Source organism: Poecilia formosa, unplaced genomic scaffold (assembly GCF_000485575.1).
Source record: "Poecilia formosa unplaced genomic scaffold, Poecilia_formosa-5.1.2 Scaffold122, whole genome shotgun sequence".
Classification (NCBI taxonomy): domain Eukaryota; kingdom Metazoa; phylum Chordata; class Actinopteri; order Cyprinodontiformes; family Poeciliidae; genus Poecilia; species Poecilia formosa.
The window spans coordinates 1,056,866-1,080,184 of NW_006800061.1; the positions used below are offsets into that span (position 1 = coordinate 1,056,866).

Here is a 23,319-nt window from a genome sequence, read left to right on the forward strand (position 1 = left end):
CCACAGACAAAGGGACTTTGAGTGTGGACACAATATGTCAGAACCGTATGTCGAGGCCGACACAGCTGACACTGACAGAGCTCATAAAGGACAAGGGTACTCCTGTACCTTGAGAGGAAGTTCCTGGGAAAAAACAGGAAGTTAGGTCATATTCCTGAATTGACCACACAGCAGCGCAGACCGTTGGAAGAAAGAAGGGAAGGAAAGCTGCTCACACACACACACACACACACACACACACACACACACACCTTAGTCCCTCTTTGTGAGTCTTACCTTGACTCCCTCTATCCTGAACCCCAGGGTTGCCGTTGAGCTTATTGTCTCTCTCCACTGCATGTATCTTGGCTTGGTCACTGCCTTCTTGTCGTTTTCCTCCAATGTGGGCGCCTCAGGGTCGACCTCGATCATTTTCTGATACATGTCGGGCCTCGGCGCAGGCTTTCTCCGAGCCTTGGTTAGTTCTTCCTCAAGGTAGGTCCTGAAAAATTAAGAGAAGCACATTTGGCGAGGGATGGAGAGGGAAATTAGGTAAAGGTTACATGAGTAGAAACACACCTTACACTGCATATTGTTCCTATGGTTTTTAGCTCTACCTGACCTAGAGAGGTTATCTGCTGTCCCACAATATAGGGTGACAAGCAGCTCAATGGAGTTTTTCTAAATGTAACATTCAGTGTTATGTATAAACATGGTAAAAAGCGTACCTATGTGAGTGGCGTTAGCGTTTTGGAGAACCTAGTAACATCTAGTAAGTAGATGAGCAAAGATGTGTTAAGAAGTGGTTCTACAAAGCTTTGATTGATCAAAGCTGAATACGTACGGATGCACGTATGATTTTGCTCAAATCATAATTTGAGCAAAATTATGATCAAGATGATTCATTCGAACTGAGAGAAAAATTCAACAACAGCATTTGAGTGAAAACAAAAGATGAAAAATGCATTTTGAGTGACGCAAACTTTATCTATTTTATGTAGAAAAGAGCTGTAACATTACCCTGCACAGGTAAGTATCTGGTGACTGGCGTATGTGCAAAGCCACATATCTTACTTTAAACTTGGCTTTTGCACCTTGAATTTTCTTTAAACTTAACAATATAAACCTAAGGCCCATTTCCCAACCAAAACTGGTTTTTTTGACCAGTCCAGTTTCAGACTTTAGAGTAAATGAGTGATAATTTTGACAGCTGATACTTTCAAACATCAACAGGGATTGGGATTATTTTGCTCTATGACGGTTAAAGGAGGAACATGTGGGGAAACGCAGCATTCAGCCAAATAAAATGCTTTAATCTTATTTGGCTGGGGAGAAGAAAATAATGAAACAGATGTAAATAAATTAACATAGACCAGGCTGAAAATGCTGCACAATGACACAATTGCGTTTGTAGTTGACACGTAATAAAATAACTTTCCATCTCACATCTCAGACAACAGATGAGCTCCTCTGTAAGCCCAAAAACCTGGAGCAGTCGGTGGAATTAAGCACATCATGTAAAACATTTTTGCGAAAACAATTTTGCGTTCTCTCACCTCACTCCCATCTTACAGTCCATTACACACGGGTAGTCGAACTCTGCCAGCAGATCCTCCATCTGGTTGTACTTCTGGCCATCCTTCTCCACGTCTCCGTGATAACCAGGAACGTAGGGCTTCAGCACATCCTCCATCAGCCGGGACAAGCAGCGCTGCTCGCATTCACAGTGTTTCTAAAAGACACCGTTAGCAAGTGAGCATTTAAATCAGAATTACAAATATGAGGAAGGTGTTAACAACAGAGATGATCTGAAGCTAATTTCTTACTTTTAATATGCGTCCATTTGCACCCGCTTTAAAACTCCCTGTGAAGAGAAAAACCTTTAGTCAGGCGGCTGCGGAAAGAGCCTGAAGTGCCGTAGTTTAGGTTAGCTGACTGAAGACACTTCAGCTGTGATTTAGATCTCCGTTAAGCAAACAGGTTCTGTGGGGTCCAACACGATGATGTATAGCGCTAACGTTGCAGCCAACCATTTTTCAGCTAGATGTATCAGAGCACTTAGGATTCAACCGTCCCTTTCTTTTGTCACCAGGAAGTCGTCTGTGTTCTGCATACCTGCGTGTCCAGCCAGTTGAATCCAGGGATACTTCTTCTTGAAGGACATAACAAATGGAGACCAGTGGACCATGTTCTTTATCTTCTTCCATGACTTGTGCTGCATAAATAAACACACACAGAGAAACAAAGAGGCTTAGCGTATCTATCATGTATCTCTACTTTGTTACACTGCTATGCTTAGACTTGGTGCACCTGACTTTCAGGATGTTTATTTCCGAGTAGCTGCATGGGCAGAGAATCAGCTGCTCTCCAAGAATGTATTAAGTGGAATATGAAAAAATCATTATCATTTAGCAAAAGTAGATAAGAGAGCCATAGCTAATAAAGGTTAACCTCAGGAAGGTGTACAACCTCAACAACATGCACTGTGGTCTTATCTGTTCTCAAATGGAAAAACAAGAATTACAAGGCAAACAGAAACAGTTTTTTGATAAGAGTGTTTACTACCTTAAAAGTAAAACCAGTTTTCTGACATATTCAGTTTCAACCCAGTTTAGACTAATATTTGAGGCAAGCTTAGAATTCGACACAATCTGCTTCTGGTCTTTGAGCAGCTGAGATGCCTGTTGATCAACATTTTAAACAAATAAAAGAACATTTTGAATGTAATTTGCCACCACCTAGTGGTATGAGTGTGAAGTACCACTACCTGCAGTATAAAAAGATTTAGCTCAATATTTTGCACGATTATCTCGTTGCACATTTGCATCATACCTATATTTTGCATGGACTGCATTAGCTATATTCAAATAAACAATCTCCATTAGAGTTAGTATCTGCTTCACAGCTAAGCACAATTAACTTAATTTCTATACAACTGTTTACAATCTGAGGCAGTAGAAGGTTGTGAAGCAGTAGTATATACACAGCACCGTTTAACAACAAAGTTCACTTCAACCCAGCCAGCAGGTTTAAATCCAACCCTAATAAACTGAATGGCTGCATTATGTATTTACCCTTGAAATGCAAGTTTAAATAAAGAAGAGAAGCAGCAGCAGTTAAAGTCGATCTTTAAATATGTTGGCTAATTATCTGCTTTTCACAGTTTTGCTAAAAATCTATGAGAGGCATAATAAACACGTGCACCTAAAAAAACACACACACACATTGTGTTGACTATCCGTGACCTCGGGGAGCCAACTTCTCCTTTTTTTTTTTTTTACATTTGTTGTTTTCTAACATTTTAACTAAACTCTGGAGAACTGAGCCAGGGTTTCCCCTGGCAACTCACACAAACACAAACAGACCCAGCGTTTCAGCAAAGGCTCGCCCTGTCCCTGGCAGGGATGCACTGAACTGTGGGAGTCCTGCCTCACAAAGAGACACTCATTCACAAAGTGACACACACACACACACACACACACACACACACACAAACACACACATATACACGCGCACACACACAACATTGTTGTTTCAACATAAACAGCTTTTCTCTGATTTAAATCCAACTCTTCCTTTTTTTTTCTTTTTTACTAGTCCTGTGGCTTTATAGTGCTCAGACTTTCCTTCATTAATCGTGTTTTCCATATTTTGTTACAACCACAAATTTCATTGTAACTTATTGAGCTTTTATAGCTAGAACAACATAAATTAGTTCATAACTGTGAAGCGGAAGAACGTCTTACAAATAAAAATCAGAAAAGTCTGGTGAGCATTTATATCAAGCACTCGTTACTCTGACACATAGAGTCATAAGAAATTGTGCCTTCATGTGGAGAAGTTGCTCTCTGGTCAGATGAGTCCAACATTAAACCTGTGTGGGACTGTGAAACAGTTTGGGACTTGTGTCACAGTCTGCAACTGTGAAACAAGGTGGTGGCAGTATCATGCTGGGAAGCCTCAATCTGCAGAAAGTTTAGTTTAAAAGCTGGCAGAGATATAAAACAAAAGAGTTGCAGCTGTTACTGCAATAAAGGGGGGTTTCTGCAAAAGTACTGACTCGGGGGGGTGGGCTAAAAACAATGCCATGCCACACTTTTCAGATTTATTTCTTGTAAATCATTTAAAAATCGTGTATAACTTCTGTCCGCCTTGTAATTATACACTACTTTGTGGATGCCTATGAAAAAAAATATTACAATTCGCAGAGGTTTGTGGTTGGAGTGTGACTTTTGCTGAGAAGTTGTTTTTACTCTGCATAAATAAACCGGGTGCACAACAACTCTGGGAAATCTAAAATAGAAATAAAACAGACTTTTAGTTCAGTGAACAAACCAGTATTATACTCGATCTAAATCCCAGCAATCCAAGACGCTTTTTTTTTTTTTTTTGTTAACAGTGGAATCATTACATCAGATGTGGAAAAATTCAGCTCGACTCTGAGAGTTCAAACAAAGCTTGGCTGTTCAACAACAAGGTCACCAGCGATTGCAGCAGAGCTGAAAATATGTGTTGAAAAATCCAACTTCCTAAACACCGCTCGACTGATATTATGACAAAATCCTCTCGCTTCACGTTGCAAATAGAAAGTTAAAGTTGACCTCACTGAGAGAAGATTTCCTCCGGTCTGTGAGCATCAGGAGAAATAATATTATGTCTCCAAATAACTCGGGGGTAGAAGAAGAGCAGCAGGAGGAGAAGTGAGGAGAAGAGGGATAAGATAAGAGAGGAGCGGACCATAGAAGGAGACATTTAACCCAAGTCCAATAATCTGGACCTGAAGAAAATTCATCAGCTGTTACTATGACTATCTATGGTTAAACGTGTCCACACACGTTCATTCAAAGCATTCAGAAGTCACGTGATGCCTTTTTTCTTCTCTGGACCAGTGAAGGGGTTAGGAAAAAACTCAAGCAGCAAAAGACACCCAAACCCTGACGTTTACAGAAATCACATGATGGAAACTCATTTAAGAGTGAGGTCATCTGAAATGGGTCCCTGAGCAGAAAGTCTAAACTTTTCTCAGTTCGAGAGGTCCAATAAACAGAGAATGTTTTCTTTTATATTTAACAAGAAAAAAAAAAAATCAAAAAAATCAAAGGAGAGCGGGTTGTTTAAAGGGAAAATTATGGCGTCCTGGAGGCAGGAAATCGCTTTGTTTACATGTGTTATCCAGTAATTAAGGCTGGAAATTAAACAAAACGGCTAAAACATTCAGTTATCAACCAACGGATTTGTTTTTGCTTTCTAAACACTCATAAAGCTCGTTTTTGTCAACTTGTTTAGCCTATGGGCAGGAAGGAAAAGAGCGGCGGCTACTGGCTGAAGTTTGTGCTTCCTCTGTGAGTTCTGTCATACTTTCCAGCATGCAAGGCGAGAATCTGCACCAGCTTAACAGAGCAACACCCAACATGGTCACTATGTGCACGTCGCAGAAAAGTACTTCAGCAGTTTTCATAAATGAAAAAGAAACTCAATCATCAAATATTCCACCTGGAATCACCACGTCCCAGTGAAGTCTTGCTAGTTCTAGTTTGTTGAAAGCGAATCCTTCAGCAGGCGTAAATCTGAGTTGAAAAATCTCCTGCGTGGGTTACCTGAGGGCTCCTGCGTCGGTGGATGACGGTGATGATGAAGATGGCTACGAGCGATGCCACAACACTCCACAGTGAGCACAGCCATGCAGACCACATCGTGACAGATGGGCTGCCAGTCAACCAGGCAACCTGACAGAAGCGACGACCTGACCGGCCCGCGCTCCGCTCACAGCTGGAAAACCCGGCTCCTCGGGCGCCTCTCTCCCGACCTCAGCGACATTTACACCTGTGTGTGTGTCTGACTGCGTGCAGGCACAAACAACTGCGGGGTCATTTGATTGGCAAAACAGAGGGTAAACATAATCTGGGCATGCAAATCTCCACACAGGTCCCCGACGATTGAAAAACAGATGGAGCAACGTGTGTGTGAGTCTGAGAATGCAAAATAAACTAGATTTAATTAGAAGTCAAGCAAATTCCTCAGAGATATGTTTCATATTTGAAAGCAGTTAGAGTTTTTTTTTTTTTTTAATATTATTCTTTTTTGTGTGTGAATAAAAGATTGATGACAAGAAAACCACAACAATGGCTAATATAAACAAAAGGAAGCATTCGAACCAGCATTGCCCACACTCTATGGCAACATACTCAGCACTTTACCGCAGACTTCATGTGAATTTTAATTACTTAAACTCACAATGCACCTAAGCAATCAAAGGCACTGTCCAGTTTATCTACATTTTGTGACAATTCGACTAACTATAACAAATTCTATTGACTGTATTACTTCCTGTTTCTGTCAGCATTTCTTAAAGACGTGTAACTAAATAAACTGCAGGTTGTTGTTGTTGAATTAGGAAGCTGATGTAACATGATGATTCCATTCGCATCTTAAACAGAACTTAATTTTATCTCTTGTACTTCCTCCAGCCTATACTCGTCAATCCTTTTGTACCTTTAAAACGAGAAAATATATTGGGAAATGAATTTTTCAACGTGGACTGCACGGCGACGCAGCTGGCAGCACCGTTGCCTTGCAGCAAGAAGGCGCTGACTGCACCAGTCTCACAGTGAAACACGGTGATGGCACTTTTCCTTCTGCAAGCTCAGGGAAGCTGGTCAGAGTTGACGTAAAGGTCGGTGGCGCAAAATATAGTACAATCGAGGAAGAAAACCTCGTTGGAGGCACAGAGCACTTAAACGTGGAGTAAAGGTTCATCCCTCAGCAAGAAAACAGCTCTACACGTTCAGTCGGAGCTGCAATAGAACCGTTTGGATCAAAGCATGCTCATGAGTTCGTGTGGATCAGTCAAGGTCATAACTAAATACAAAATAAAATGTAGGACAAGCCTTGAAAATAAATGATTAGAGATTCTCTCCATTCAATCTGACAGAGGTGGAGCTATTTTGATAAATGGTTGTAAATCTCAGATTCTGGATGCACTGAAAAAAAAATGAAGTTCTAACTTAAAGATTTGTGTTGGTCATAAGAAATAGAATGAAATTCATCAAACGTACTTTAATTATGTTTGTTTACCTTCACAACTTAATAAATTAACTTTGATAAACATGATTTTATTACTTATTAATTAATGCATTTGCTTTTAAGTTGTAGCTGCATTTTCTTATTTTCAGTGTGTGCAAAGTCTTAATATTTGTATTTGTTTCCACATATACACTACTCTTTCCTGTTTGCAATCAGGGATTTTCCCAAAGTGTTTGTGATCCAACAGGACAGACATTTTTTCTGCTTGGCTTCCACTTTGTTGAGAAATTACTGTCTATAAGATGAATGAAAGATGCCTTGTTGCCCTCCTGGGTTTAGATTAGATGTTTTCCAGAGAAAAGAGCTTTTCTAGTGAAGCTTCATTACATCTGTTGAAACTTAATGAGAGGCCTCAGACTGTTAAAAAAAAAACATCCAACAAGTTTTAATTTAATGGTATTTGATTTAAAGTCTTCAAGTTCTGTCAGATCAGTGTTTGAATTACTCTCCTCATATACCCACAGTGTTGAATGAGGGTTTCTTCTGGGTATAATTACCCAAAAAATGCTATGTGTGCATACTCATGTCTCTTCATGTCTGTAAAAAAGAAAAAAACAAAAAGAAAAAAAGAAAGAAGTAAGACTGCTTTTAGAAAGTCGCAGAAGGCTCAAAAGCCTTTTTCCTCTGTCTGTATGTTCCCTTTGCCGCCAGCTTCGGTCTGCCTCACATCTTTGGCCGCTCGGTGAAAGATTTCTTCTATCTCCGTCCCCAGACTGGCTGAGTGACAGGAGGATAGCAGGAAGAACAGCAAAGTTTCCATTGAGGGAGAGTCGAAGAGAGAGAGAGGAAATTGTAAGCGAAGGAACTTCTTGCAGACAGGAAGTTGAGGAAGGGGGGGTTGCCGCTTGCCTCAGCGACAGTATTTTCCACATCCGCCGCTGACTACAAACAAAATAAGGCAGAAAAAAAAAACTGGCCTTGCCCACTGTAAACAGCAGATAGAGGAAAGAGTGAAAAAAAAAAAGAGAGAGCCACCAAGCAAGAGAGGATTTACTGGTCACTGGTCATTACTGGTTCCAGAATATGCATGATTTTCAACACATCAGCTACATGCATTTGCATGTAAAAGCTACAAATTCATTGGCTTTATGTCAAAATGGTTATCTTAAAAATATGCACAGATATATAGAAATATAATGTTTAATTATCAACGAAAAGAAACTGCGGTAATGTTATCCCATATCAACTGTTTGCATGCAGAAAGTAGTGCAGAAAAGGGGTGTCAAATGGTTAAAAAAAGACACTCAGGGCAAAGGGTAACTCTGGGTTACTAATGTGTAACGTGCACAAGCAGGGGAAACACTGATGCACGCCGATGTTTTAAACGGAGAGACTCTGAGGAAACAACAGGCTCGATATCTCTCACCACAAGGTCCCCTTGCAGATACAAATACTGCAACTGTCTGAGTCTGCAAAAGTTTAGACTACGAGGTGCACAAACACAACACAAACACACACTTACTCACAAGCCAAAGAAGAAGAAGAAAAAAAAAATCAAGCACACAGGCACCATTAGACTGCAGTGAGGGTGACACAGTTTAAACAACATGCTTGGAGAGAGCATGATTAATCCTTCGGTAACCAAGGTTTGGCTGGTGGAGAAACAGCTTTGAAATACCGACTGCGCTGGGAAGCTGGGAAAAGAAAGACCTTACAGTAGAAAGGAGGTTAGATGTTTTGAATGCGGCTGATGTTCAGTTATGTCGTAACTAAACATTGCAGTTAGATAAGAAGACTTCTTTCCAAATTGAGGTCACTATGGAACATTAAAGAGCCAATCTGAGTTTCGATCTAGGCTTGACTCTGCAAGACTAAAAAAAAAAAAAAAAGCCAAAGTGATTCAAGGGCGTCCTTTTGCAAATTTGTCAGGGAATGTCAGTGCATTTCATACTTCTGCATATTGATCTCTGGCTCACATGCATGAGTGTTTTCTCATAGCCGTGTATCAGGGCCAGCAGGGTTTCCCCCGTGCAAAAAAGGCCGTCCTGTCATCTAGGCCACCAAACCCAGTGACAGCAGTTTGACCCGACTGCTTCATGTCATGCATAAAGCATGGAGCTGCATTCTCCAAATTTGCACAAAAAACACCAAATAAAGGACTGACCAGTGGTTCCCCTTGCACTGTAAACCAAGTAGGCACTGCAACAAACACACACTTAGGTTAAACACACACCCATAAACTTAGAGACTCTGCACAGCTGTGAGAGGGAAACTCAGTTTGACGTCACAGGGCTGCTAGGCAACTTGCGCTGTGGTGGTGAAGATTTTCCACTGCAGTACAAACAGTGTGTGTGTGTGTGTGTGTGCATGTGTGTGTGTGTGTGTGTGTGTGTGTAGTGTGTGTGTGTGCGGGTGTGTGTGTGTGTGTACTGATAGCTCAGTTGACTTACAGTGCTGGACATACAGTAAAAATGGCTGCTCACCTCGGCAAAGTACGGCCAAAAGAAATCTCCCATTTTGGTTAAATTTGCAGGAAACAGCATAAAATCAACACGGAAAGGTGACGATGTTGGGTTTGGGTCAGCGTGTGACCACGTTTATCAGAGACACAGAAAAAGGGGATATGAGTGTAGCTTTGCCAGGTTACACTTTCTGTGTGTGTACGCTGATGAATGTGTGATATTTTACTGACTAAATTTGTAGAGAAATGTGTGCAGAAGGTGTGCCGATGATGTGTTGGGGTTTACGGTTACTGCAGGATGGGTGTGGCCTTCGCTTCAAAAAGCCCAGCCTGTTTATATAGTCGATCTGTGTATTTAACAGGCGCATCTATTTCAGCTCCTTGAAAGTTTATAGAAATCTTTTCAAGCATCCCGTCCTCTGCAAACTCTACATATGGTTTCGTAACACTTTGCGTGTATCACTTCGCTTCTAGATGTCCTGCTGTGCATCCTTTTCGTTGCTTCTGTCCAAAATAGCTTCAAAGTCTTGACTGAGTCTGTATAGGATCTGAAAGATGAAGGACTTTTATTCCAACCCTCTGACAAAGTGAGGAGATAAATAATCATTTTTTTACATAAAAAAAAAACGATTGGATTCTTGATAATCCCAATAAAAATATATGATTATTAATAATTATTATAGTTAATTTAGCATTCAAAAAAATATTTAGTTAAATTTTTTTCCCGTGATCATCACGTATGCAGCTTTAAGAGAGCCAAACCACATGAATGTCCTTCCCCGGCTAACAAAGGAAGCGACGCTGAAGACCGACTGCTGGACAACCGAGTTCTGAAGAAGCCACAAACTTTTGCTCTTGTAGGACGATGTGTCATGTGGCTTACAAAGATCTCACGCACGGAAAGATTCTCACGAATGGAAGGTGAAGAAAGCAAAATAGCATTCTTTGTCCCGAGACAGACCACGAAAAAGAATCAGAGACAGCAGTTTCACACTGGCTGTAAGGTAACACGCTTTCTAAAATTAGGGCCACACAATATTGGAAGATCATACGACTTTGACACTGTTGGCAAAAAAACTGAGATTGTTTTCTTTAGTACATTTCCTACAACTTGCTCTTTTTTTTTTTTTTTTATTCATAGCCTGTGCAGGAGAACATTCATAATATTTTGTTGATCAAACTGGCTTCGTCCACAGAGGACAGCAGAAACACCAGTCGATAAAAGTTATAACGCTTAAAGCAAGAAGCAAAGTTTTGAGTTAGCACTCCAACCTCTGTCTGTATGACTTGTCTGACTCAAAACGAACTGGCAACGCACTGAAATATGTTACAAGCCTAAACATCAATCATCTGTATAAAAACAAAGAGGGACGCTGCTGGCATTACAATGGCATTTTAACGAATTCTTCCACGCAACCAGCAGGACCGAGATGTGAGCGTGATTGGGTTAGGAATGCGCTCCTGCAGGAGCTGCACAGCTGGGTTCACTAATTGTCCAAATGCCACTAGTTGATTAAATGTGACACACTCACATCTATGCAGAAAATATAGTGTCAATATTAAGCTAATGACAACTGAGGTTTTATTTTGAAAAATAGTCTATACTTTTTTCGTTTTACTCTCACATAAAATACATGTGAGCTACATTTTTTAATAAAAACTAGTCACAAATGACTACACTTAACCAAAATTATTATGCAACTCTGAACATTTGAAGTGGAAAAACTGCCTTGAAGTGGTAAAGAATTGAAATGGAAACCTGCAAAATAGGATTTGGAAGAGAAAAAGAAAACTATAAATACATTTTCTAAGTGAAGTAAGTTGTTCTTAACAACAACAAATTCTGCAAATTTCCCCAACACACTTACATTTTTGAAAAAAAGTAATAATGTTTGTATCTCGAACTAAACTTGCACCATTTCACTATTTTTTCTCTCAGACATTTTCGCCAAACCAATTGCTCCACTTGAGCTTAAGTGAAAAAAAAAAAACTGTTTTCTAATTTCTAATTTTTTTTAACTGACATATTATTACATGAATAGATATAATTTCAAGTCCAAGTTGATGTCAAATTTGAAGAAAAAAAGGATTTTAAATGTCTAAGTCGTGTTAAAAAAACACATTTGTGGAATGAGGCGTTTAATATTTATAGAAAGGTTTTTGATTTTAAAAAAAAAAAACTAAATGTGGAAATTATATACAAAACATTAAAGGCAAATCAACTAAAAATTAGTAGTCAATTAATTAAAAATAAATAAAAAAGTTTTTATATCTCCAGAAAATTTACCATTTCACACAAGCCCTGAATTAATTATCCTGTTATGATAAACGTATCCTATTAATCCAGATGCTTCTTTGACGTTTTCTTTTGTAGCTTTGTTTCCTGAAGACATTTCCCAGCTGCAACAAACAACTATTATCTAGACAAGGCTTCACTCGTTCCTCCACAGAGCTAAACTGAAACACTGATGCCAATCTGTGACAGGTGTCTTTCTGCTGCAAACATTATCAGAACAGGGGGAAAAACTGCCAGCACATTTCTAAGTGACTTGTATTTTAGGAGAGATGTGGGAGAGTTAAAATATCTGCCAAATGTCTCTATGTGTACCTTCTGTTGGAAATTCTTTTTTCTTCAATTAATTTTTGTTGTCACGACGCTCTACAAATAGTTAGCATTTAAAGTCACTCAAAAATGTCTTTAAACAAACAGTTGTTTGCAAAACTTCATAAAACAAATGGACAGCAAAGCAGAGCAAAAGGATCAACTCATAACTGTGAAATAATGGGTTTGGATGTGTCTCACATTTGCATTTTTTTACACCTAGCATGCAATAAAAATTCCTTTTTCTAGCCCTTGTTTGATTCACGCTCTGGCATTTATAGCTGTGTCAGAGCCACGTTAACACATCTATGCATTTCCTGGAACATTAAAACACCTTTTAAAGAGCTGCTTTCAGTTTTTCTTTGTCTTTTCTGCAAATTAAATACTATGAAAAATGATTTATTTCCTTGTTGGTGTTTGTAGCAAACTAAATTCTTATTCGGTTCCACCGTGTTTGTATCACTCCTCCTCTCTCTGTCCCTCTCCTCACTCCCACATACCTCCTACACGAGCAAGCATGCTTTATGTGTTTCTGCACGTTTGCCTCTTGCACACATACATCAGATTTCCTTAAAGGACGGATCAGGAACTGTAACAAGCTAAAGACAAAATCAAGCTACACGTTTGACAACGTCATGATGTGCCTATATGTTGCTTGCAAATTGTACCGAGAGCTTTGGCTTCTATCTTTATCCGGACAAACAGAAAAAAAACAAAAAAACAACAATGAATGGAAATATGCAAAAGACAATACAAACCCTATTCAAATCTTTAAGCCAAATTCATTTAAACAAATGATTTATACAACAGCAAGGTAAGTGGAGAGGTTGGTTACTAGTGCAATCTTTCAGCAAACTTCTATTAAAAAGACCTTACAGAGAGTCTGGAAAAAAAAGGTCACTTATAAGAGAGGAAGTTTTAAAACAATGCGAAATCAGTCCCACAATCCTTCCTTTCAAAAGAAAGTCAAATGATTTCGTAAAAAGCTGCCACCCACATGGTTACACACACACTTCGAACCCGAAAAGGGCCTGGGTTTTAGCAGCATCGACATTCAGGAGGCTTAATGCAGTTTCTCATGCCTTCACCTTGTTTTAAAACACGCACAATCTCACACAGCTTCAGAACTACACATTAGCAAGAAAACGACTAGTGTTGAAGTAACTCAGGTAGAGGGCTTAGGGCAATTTGACACAGAAGCATCCAGAAACATGCAGAGGCATATTCCGGAACATCAGCAAGGGGCATAAAGAGGGATTCCTGAAGCAAAACACTAAAAGAGAAGCTTCCCATTCTCTCTTATGTAAAATCTGATTTTGCGGCACCTGAGTCCAGAGCGATTCAGACAATTTACCTGCATGGTGTGATGGGTAAATCACAACTGAGATCATTTATGTTGACTAAATTCTCTGCCCCCACTAAAACCTGTAAGTTCTGTTTGTGAATGAATGCGGATGTTGTGTAAGCCGATTATGCGCTACTGATAGTACCTTCTTTTCATACCACCCTGTTGCAATAAACACATAGACAAAGTAAAAACAAAAAAAACCAAGGAAAAGTCTTTCCAGGAAAGAAAAAGAACCAAATGCGCTTCCAAGAATCTCCGTGAAAATATTTTAGACAATAAAACAGGTTTGGCGCGTTAATGGCTCCTTTCAGCACTTTCGTTAAACAGCTTCGTGTAGAAAACGTTCTATACAGAGACGGGTTAAAGAATGGTTTTCTACAAAGTAATGCGACAAACACATGCTATGAGCTCCCAGTTGGGATCGGGGATCAGCAAAGTTAAAAGCCATTGGGTGGAAAGAGGAAACAACTATAGAGACATCCCAGTAATCCATCCAGCACCCTTTGAGACCCTTTAGCCAAAGTCAGAAGAATAAAACCAAACAAGCACTTCCTCTCACAGCAGTCAGACAAGCTAACAGAGATTAAACTGCATTAAAAAGCCATGTTATGTTATGTTAAGTAGAATAAAACTAGATTTTTAAAAAAAAGTTTTGTCATGGCAGTCAAATGCAAAGAATCCAAAGTGAATATTAACAACAGTCGGTAATAAATACTTGGTTGATGATCTCACTTTCGCTAATTACACTTCCAAAAGAAGATACACCAGCAATTACCAATTAGCAGTGTTGTGCATGAACACGTTCATGAGCGTAGCTCAATTTTTATGAGGGCTTTGAAATGAGCGGTGCTTGTTCTTACATGACAAACTCTGCATAGTTTATTGTACCATCTTTAAAACGACCCGATATATGTGGCACGTCTCTTTTCTTGAGTTCAACTTGATTCTAAAAAGATTCTTACATCTTCATCCGAATGTAAGAATTTGAACTAATGACAACTATTCAAACTAATCAACTGCGTTTTGCTTTTTCTGTGTGTTTTTCACCATAATTGTATTATTTTTTTGGGAGGAGATACGGTAAACTTTTCCTTGTACAAATAAGTAGCAGACGTAACAGCGCCGATGATGTCAGATTTTTACATAATTGCAATTTTTGTCAGCCGATTAAGTTTAGAATGAACCAGGATTTTATTAAAAAAGTAAGATTTTATGCCTTTATGACCCCAATTATGCATAATCCACGTCAACGTATTTTAATTTTACGTCCATACCATCGTAAAAATAACTGATGTAAGTATTTTTGATCTTTTGTTCAAGGTAACTTCAACTTTTAGTATCTGGCAGTAAATCATTATTACTGCGTGTTTTTGACCATGCAATAAATTGAAAGAGCAAAAAAGGCATATCTTTTAAATAAGCCTTTTTTCACTCAGTATTTTACTGATTTTGCTTATATGTGAATATGAGCAACTTTTTTGGGAGTTTTACCATTACTAAACACTATTTATGTGAGCAAAGGGAGAACAAAACACATTTAAGGAGGATTGCAAATGTTAGGCAACAACAAATTCAGTATGCTAGTTGGTCAATAATATAACAAAGTACAAATAATTATAAGTCAATGTGGACCTGTTAATATTGGAATTGTGACCTGTGAACTATGAACATGAACAGACTCACGCTGCTAAATAACTGCAGTAATAATTATTTTCACTGTTTCTGCCTCCTGGGTTGATTCAACAACTTTGTCACGAATATCTGCGCCTAAGAAAAGCTCCAAAAAGCATTCAGTGGAAGTTTACCAAATGCATAATCTGATGAATGTTGATTTCACACTTCTACTCATCCAGGAAGATCAGATAATTAAATGTCACATCCAATAATAGCGCATTAAGTGGCAGTACAATATATTGCAAATGTACTATTCTCATAATATCACTGGGCAAATATGAATACTGCACATACTGCAATAAATACTGGCTAAATGCATAAATAAAATGCTTTATGTAATCTTTATGCCAGTAATATAATTAGTGTCATTCATTTTGCTTAATGCAGCAGAAATTATCCTAGGGGGGCATAAAGATGTTAAAGTCAAAGCAGATGTGGCCAGATGCAACTTTTTCAACAAAACCATCTTACTGAGATACAAATCATTTTATTTTTTATAATAGCTAGAGACATGAGTCGCAATCTGGGGCCTAGGTTTGCAAAGAAACTGAAGCACAAAGACTTTAACACTGTTTATCAATATCTACTAATATTGTACAGCTATTATCCATTTAACCAATATTGTCCTAATATCAACTAAAGATCTTCCTCTTATTTTACTGGGTAAATGTCTGTTTTTCTACTATGCAGCTGTCTCTGTTCTGGGTCCAGTTAGAAACCTGGCTGCAAAACTTTGGATCCTGCAGATGGGAATACAGAAAGCAAGTAATAGAGCAATATACCTCCGCTTAAGTCATTATTAAGAGAGATTTGAGATGAGATATAGTACTCTGATCTAAAAAAACAACTCAATACAACAGAGCTAATCTGTTGTATTGAGTTTAAATTTAAAGCGCAATCAAAAATAGATCATTATTCTCATGAAAATAAAAGAAATCCTTGAGGAACTCTGTAAATGACAAGCTTTTTGTTCAAGCCGAAAACAAAAACAGATTTTGTGTCGACTCACCGCCTTCTGCTTAGAGCTGAGATGTGCAGGATTCAGGAGATTGTCTCCCTTCTCCGTGTCACTGGAAACATCGTCCTCCGACTCTTCCCAAGACGAGGAGAACCCGGCTGAGGAGGCGGAGGAGGAGGACAGCTTCCTGAGGGGGCGAGACGAGGAGTATGGAACGGGGCTGGAGCTGGGGCTCGGGGACCGCGACAGTCCCCGCTCCGAGCCGGAGCCGTCGGTAGTTTGGGACCGGCTCTCCAAACCGTGGTCGGTGATTATGACTGCAGGGATGGAGGGGAGCAGGGAGGATAAATGGTCGGACGTTTGATCAGGTGCGTTCAGCGAACTCAGCTTCATGTTATTACTGTTATGTCCTTGAGGTAAAGAAGGGGCTTCGGAGATACCGATAAACCTTTTTCCTTCGGTCTGAATAACCACTTTTGAATCCCAATGATCCTCCTGCTCATCTTTGTTTTCTCTGTTTGTCCGTTCTCTCTCGTCTCGCTCCATTTCTCTGTTTTCTACCTCCTTTCTAACTTTTTCCTCCTCCCTTTCTCTCAGTTTTTCCTTATTCTCCTCATCTGTAGCTGAATGTTTTCCTGACGTCTCAGGCGAACAACAAATAATCCGTTTATCCCCATAAGGAGTTCGTAACGTTGTTTGTGAATGGCAGTCATTTTGATCAATCAGTGTCTTGTTCTCGGTGTTTGACTTCACAGCATTGCTGTTCTTCTCGCCCTCATCCATTCCACCTTCCTTCATTAGTCTTTCCATCACCCCTTCCTCCACCTCTCTGCCATTTTGGGCGACAGAAGGTACTTTAGTCACTTGTGGGTGGGTCATTGGATTTTCGAGAAGTGTGTTTCCTAGGCTGGGAGGCGAAGAGGACTGGCTAGTCGCTCGTCTTGTCGTCCGAGGACTGCGCTGGAGTTCACTGTTGAGGACCTGGGCGCGGATCCCGGAAATGTGGGCCTCGAAGATGCCCACTTTCCCCCTGACCTAAAAGACAGGAATAATAAAGGAGTATTTGTTTTGAACATTTATTACGATTCCAATTGTTTTTTATTGTTTAACAATAAATCCAGTATGAATATAAGCAAACAAATTGTATTTGGAATCACAACGGCTCACTAATTTCTACATCAACAGGAATTTGTCTCTATGACCTGATGGGATGATGCTGCATATAAACTGAGATCATGGGACATTTTCCCACTATAGAGTGAACAGCACTCTTCAAAATAAAACTAAGCATTACAAGCCAAGTTAAGGATGTAAGCATGCAGTAAATGTTTTATATTTAATACATCTTTTAGAAAACCTTTTAATTGTTTAGTATGTTAAAATATCAGTTTAAATTATATTTTTTCCAACAATATAATGGGAAAGTAGAATGACTCAGAAAGACACCACAATTATAGCTAATTTTTTTCCAATAAATAGAGAAAAAAATTACATATTTAACAAACCTTAACCCAACAGTTCTTCAAAAATAACTTTACTCCCCTAAGGAAAGTTTAATCATGTTGGAAAATGGAGCATATATTGCTACAAAGCTCTTAGAAACACTGTTATTCAATCGACTTAAAAAAAAATAAAGAAGTAAATTCCTCTGAGTTTTCATCCATTACTGAAAATCTTTGCATAATCAGATGTAAATAAAGAGCTGCACAGATGACTACATAAAGATAAATTTCTGTTAGAAAGTAGATAAAATCACCTCAACGTTTTGCAGCTCTCTGTGGATCCGGAGCAGATGTTCCTGGCGTTTCCTCTCGTCTCGCGCCTCACCGCCTCTCGTCCCTCCTCCCGTCTCCTCCTGCCCGTCTCCCTCCCCTCTGTCTTCACCGCTCAGGCGTCGGATGCGCTGGCCCACATTGACTCCCAGGCGCTCCGGGCTTCGCGGCGAGGGGGAGCGAGGGCGAGTTGTGTCGAAGGGGGAGAGCAAATTTGGAGGAGGGGGAAAGACGAAGGCTTGGCTAAGAGATCGGGGGCTCGTCTAAGGGAAGGAAGACAGGACATTAGCAGCCACCATTAATAATTCACAATAATGTGGAGTTATTTTGACGCATTTATGACAGATTTATTCATGTTTCAGCTGTTTAGCTTTGACTTCTGAACTAAACTCCAGGGAGGGAAACACATTGTGTTTTGACTATTATGTGCTTTCTAGAGCAGGTATTATTTTTGTAAATAACTATATTATTTTTATTATTTAAAAATTAAGGATGAAACCAGATCTTATGATATAAAAACACCATCACATCTCTTGTGAAAGTAGAAAGAGCGCCTTTAGCCTGACACCAATCCAAAGAATATTTCCATCCAGGATTAAAACAAAAGTGCTGCTGGGGTGCTATATAGAAAAAAAAATACTTAAAAATGATTTATTTTTACAAAATGGTGAACACATACTGATTTTGCATAAATTGAGAGTAAATTAACAATAAAATAAACTGCTGTGCTATTCATAAGAAAGAATACAATGCTTTGAAATAAATTTCAACACAATCAAAGATGATAGAAAGTATTTTCTTATTAAAGGTGCCAAGTTGAGGAAAGATGTGTCAAAACGCTGCTTTTTGGACCGGCCAAACTTAAATAATTCTACGCAGGTTACAGAAACTTCAGCTTGTCGTTTGTGACTGACTCTGGTTTTGAAAAGCCAAAAGAAAGTATTCCTAAGTTGCCCCAAAACGTCGCTATCTCCTTAATATATACCATTCTACTCCTGCTGCAAGTGTGTTATGAAGATAGGAAAACTTTTTCTACGTTATTATAGAGGAGTTTTTTATCAAGCAAAATTAAACTTTAATAAAAGTCTGAACAGAATCAATTGTCCACACTTATCCCAAAAGTACAGATACAACACAATAATGTTTTAAATCTAACTGCAAGCCAACAAAACCACACACCATTGTCTCCACCGAGTCACAAAAACCAAAGTTTAAAAGTCACTTAAAGACTAGAAGTACTCCAAAGACCCCAGATACATACACAATATGGTGGTCCACGCTCTTTCTAAAGTTAACAGCATATGTTTCTAAATTCACTTCAGAGGAGCTGGTTGGAAATATAAAGAAATGTCTCCAGACTGGCTGGACATGGTGCTGTTGCTACCTTAGGACTCGTTGGGCTGTAGAGGCTTCCCCCCAGTAACGGACAATACGTGCTCCGATCCGGAACCGGCAGCACAGGTCGGCCCACTGGGCTGGTGTTTGTTCTAGAGGTGGCGTTGGAGGACCCTGGCTGGGAGTGAAACTGGTTGCTGCTGCAGAGAGGAGGGAAACATACGTCATTAACAAACATCATACGGAGACATTATCAAAAAAAAAACACTTTGAATAAGTAAGATCAATCTCACCACTTTGGTCTAACAGTTTCTTATTTAGCATAGTAACAAAACTTGTATAAATAACTGATTTTTATCAAAGTCCTTGTACCTGTTCATGACTCCAAGGCCGTTCAGGTTCAAGGCAGAGGCTGCCATCCCCACGGCCAGGCCAGGGGCTTTGTATGCTGGGTACACATCTGACAAAGTCCCCTGAAGCTGCAGGGATGCCTGCCGCGCCAAACAGCTCTCAGGGTTTTGTCTGCGTCCACAAAGAAGCAGCAACAGAAGATCGGCAGCAGGAAAACAGGTCCCCGCCGCTGGAAACGAAGAGAAAGAGCCAGATGAGCTTACTACGTGCTGTTAAATTCTTGCAAATATACCCACCTGAAGCAAGAGTCTGTATAAAAGTTCTGTTTGCAAGCGAAAGATACTGGCTGTGGGATTTTTAAGTAGCGAGAGTCATTGTGAAGTGCGTCACAAACAAAAAACATTATTCATGTGACGCTGTTGTTCAAAATTGAATCACGTTATTTAATCCGTAAATTAATAAATTGAATAAAGAGAAGGGGAATTTAAGGAGCAGACAGAGTTTATTCAGGGAACAAATTCTACAGCATAAAACAGCTCTTATTTCTGCACAAAGACGAATTGTCCTTCCATCAATAAAAAAAGAAAACGTGAAAACTATTACAGATGAGTTATTTGCTGCTATCAATATATCCCTACGTTTTAAAAAGTTACAAAACCATAAAAGGTTTCCTTCATTCTATCCCAATGGATTAAAATACTAAAAACAAAGTACCAGAAAAAAATGCTGAAGTTTGTTTTTTGGCTGTTTGAAATTGCCCCTCCCCCAACAATTGCTCTGCACTGCTGGTCAACTGGCTAAAACAAGAAACCAGTTAGAAAGGTTGCACAATATTAGAAAATCTTGCAATTAAATATTGTTAAATACTGCGCTGACGATATTCAGCACAAAAGATACCCATGTTCATCTTTTCTCTTTATCTATACTTCAGCCACTCCTTGACCTTTAGCATTTTCAGGAAAGTCTCGTGGTTCCATCTGTTGCTGTGAAAGTGTCTTCTGCTAGCTAATTATTACATAACAATTAAAACTGCAAGATCAAAACACTTTGAATATATTAGCCAACAATTATAAAAGCAAACACTTTTGCAACACAACTTTTACACATTGTGATGAAGATATTCACAATATATTGTGCAGCACAAGACTGGAGATGAAAAAAAAAAGTTCTTCATCACTCCTTTTAAGGCAACAACAAAAGTAGCATGTTTCCTAAGCAATTAGCTACCACTTGACTACATGAGCAGATAACCTGACTAAATAACAAGCTAATATCAACCTGTTAAATGTTTACAGAACAAAAAAGAAAAACATTAATATTATGTGCAATAGGAAACTACAAGTAAATTTAACAGATGTTTATTCTTACTTAAGAGTGAATATCAGAGTTGGAGAAAAGTAAATAAAAGTTACGGATAACACTCTTAGACACGCATCAACTGAAAAACAGATCACATGTGTAAGTGAATACTCTTAAAATTAAATAATTTGAATGATAATAAAACTGGTAAGATTATTCAAAGAAAACAAAAAACGGCTGGTTCTGATCACTGATCAAAATTTTATTTTTTTCTTATTCAATAAATGCATCAAAACCAAGAACACCCAGTAATTTCTTTGCATAAATTCATCAACAAACAGCTCACGCTTTGACGCATGTATTTGTATCTTAAAAAAAAAAAAAGCAAAGAAAGAAAACAAAGTGCAAAGCACTTTTTTGTTGTACATGTGTTACAGGTCAGCAGTCAAGAAAACCAGCTATCAGTATCAGATGGGAAAAGCTCAATTGGTGCATCACTAACCGTCATATACCTAATAAAGTTAATATGTTGCATAATTTTAGCAGAAGTGAGAATAACAGTTTAAATCAAAAAATGTCAGAGGTTTTCATAGTTTTGAAAGCTAATGCAAAGTGTGCATTAATTTTTATGGCATTCATAGTTTTGTTTTTATATGTATACCATGATTTTCCAAATTACAACTGAGAATCAGTTGTCTTGCTCTTTTACAACTTCTTAGCTGCTTTAAAGTATCGTAGGAAAAGTTGCTGCAATGACGAAGAGGGAGGAAGAAAAAAACGAGAGCAAAGGACTCCCTAAAGATGCAGTGACACAGACATAGTAAAAACTAACAAAAGCTGCACTTCTTTAACAAAAAAAAACACACTGACTAAATGTTGTGTAGTTTTGTTTTTAGTGTTTGTTTTCTTTTTATGCAATTTATCAACCTCTGCTCTTACGCAACCAAAGTAAGATATGAATTAACCCCAACTAGAGGTGAACTGTGGCATACTACAGTTTTAGTTCTGCACTGGTCAGTTTAAACACGGCATAATAGCTTGTTTTATCATATCCCGCTGTGAAACAAGCTATGCAAATCAGCTTGACTGAGCAACATGAGTTGAAGACTGGCATTCCATGCGCAGATGGTCAGCTGCAGAAAACCTGCTTAGTGCTTCGCCTTATTTGCCAGCTACTTGTTAGAGATGTCATGCTTCAACTCAAGACCGCTTCAGTGAAGCACTGAAACATCCACAGTATCTGGCAGATGAGTGATTATGATAAACTGTTTCTGGCGAGTAATAAGTCTTTGTGTTCAAAAACGTTGGTTTCAAGGATATTTCTTTCGAACAGCCAACATTTTATCAGACTTTAATCACACCGCCGTCTATTTTTCCACTCTGCTTTATTTGTCGGTACACTCAGAGAAACTAAACTGAAGCCGTTATCTCTGCAAATCAAGAGCTTTTTTTCGAGTCTTTTGTATTCTGGTTCTCGGGGGCTCACTGAAGCAACCAGTTCTTCTTGTCATGCGCAGGGCTGACGGAAAGCAGCCTCAATAATAAGTTTTGATTCCAGATAAGTAAAAACATCAGGTCACGAACCGTGGGGTAAATATGGGATTTCCTTATTGGGTAGTGACGCACTTAGAAAGAAACTGAAAAGACGATCTGATAGGGCCCCTCTTGACTAGAAAGTGGCTTAATAACCATCACCACTGCTTTTTTTCTTTCTTTCTCTTCTTTAACATCACACAACGTAATAAATGTTGGCTTCATTTGTGCGAATGGTTATAAAGTGTTAGTGAAAACAAGTAAATAAAAAAGAATGAGTGAGAAGATGGAAAGAGAGGTGTGTCAGAGTTATTTTGGTTCTGTTGTCTGTTCTGAACCCCTCATGCAGAAGGAGCAGATTTACTTTCTGTCAAACAGAGGGAGTGTAATGAAGCAGCACTGGGCACCAAGGACCAATTTCACACTGTGTGGGGCACGTGGTCTTTGCAGTCTAGAGAAAAGCTCAGTCTTTTTCTTTTTGTAGCCAAATTTCTCATAAAAAAACAACAACTTTGAGCAGCTAAAACCCAAACCCAACCTTTGCTTTGACTCAGCAGTTAATCACCCATCCAGAGATGTACTGGATGAAATCAGAGGGTACGAACAACCTCTTCAATCCACTAAAACTTAAAAAAAAATTATACAGGAACGAAGGGACACAGACTTTAAAAGAGACAGCGCCGTGTATTTTGATCCATCCGTCACAACTTCATTATGCCGGCACAAAAACATGCAAATCCTGTTGTGATCTGAGCGTTTTCTTTTATCGCGCTGGCAAAGGTCCAACGGCAACAGCGATTAAACAGAAAGGCAAACAAATACCCGGGCCATGCCTTTAACATCGCACAGATGAGTCAAGCTTCAAGGCCACAGGCAGACCTGTGCTAACTTTAGTGCATCTCAGTCAGGCCCTTCAGTGTTATTTGTGCTTCAGCTCGGCCTTGCTCATCAGAGCGAGTGGGACCACGTTGAGACTCCAAACCG

At 39.1% G+C, this 23,319-nt stretch overlaps 1 protein-coding gene across 4 annotated transcripts in view; it reads right to left on the reverse strand.

The window, feature by feature from the left end:
- LOC103144167 (inositol-trisphosphate 3-kinase B-like) overlaps window positions 1-23,319 on the reverse strand; it is a 31,623-nt gene that overhangs the window by 6,341 nt on the left and 1,963 nt on the right. For all 4 annotated transcript variants that reach the window (XR_001663211.1, XM_007561020.2, XM_016675911.1 and 1 more), the window contains 8 exons: window positions 19,525-19,732; window positions 19,202-19,352; window positions 17,802-18,080; window positions 16,097-17,080; window positions 2,095-2,194; window positions 1,806-1,843; window positions 1,536-1,711; window positions 277-481 (listed from right to left, as the gene is read on the reverse strand). Coding sequence is in view for 3 of the 4 variants with exons in the window: in XM_007561020.2 (XP_007561082.1) it covers window positions 277-481; window positions 1,536-1,711; window positions 1,806-1,843; window positions 2,095-2,194; window positions 16,097-17,080; window positions 17,802-18,080; window positions 19,202-19,352; window positions 19,525-19,571 (1,980 nt within the window). In the remaining variant the exon portion in view is untranslated. The remainder of the gene's footprint in view (window positions 1-276; window positions 482-1,535; window positions 1,712-1,805; window positions 1,844-2,094; window positions 2,195-16,096; window positions 17,081-17,801; window positions 18,081-19,201; window positions 19,353-19,524; window positions 19,733-23,319) is intronic.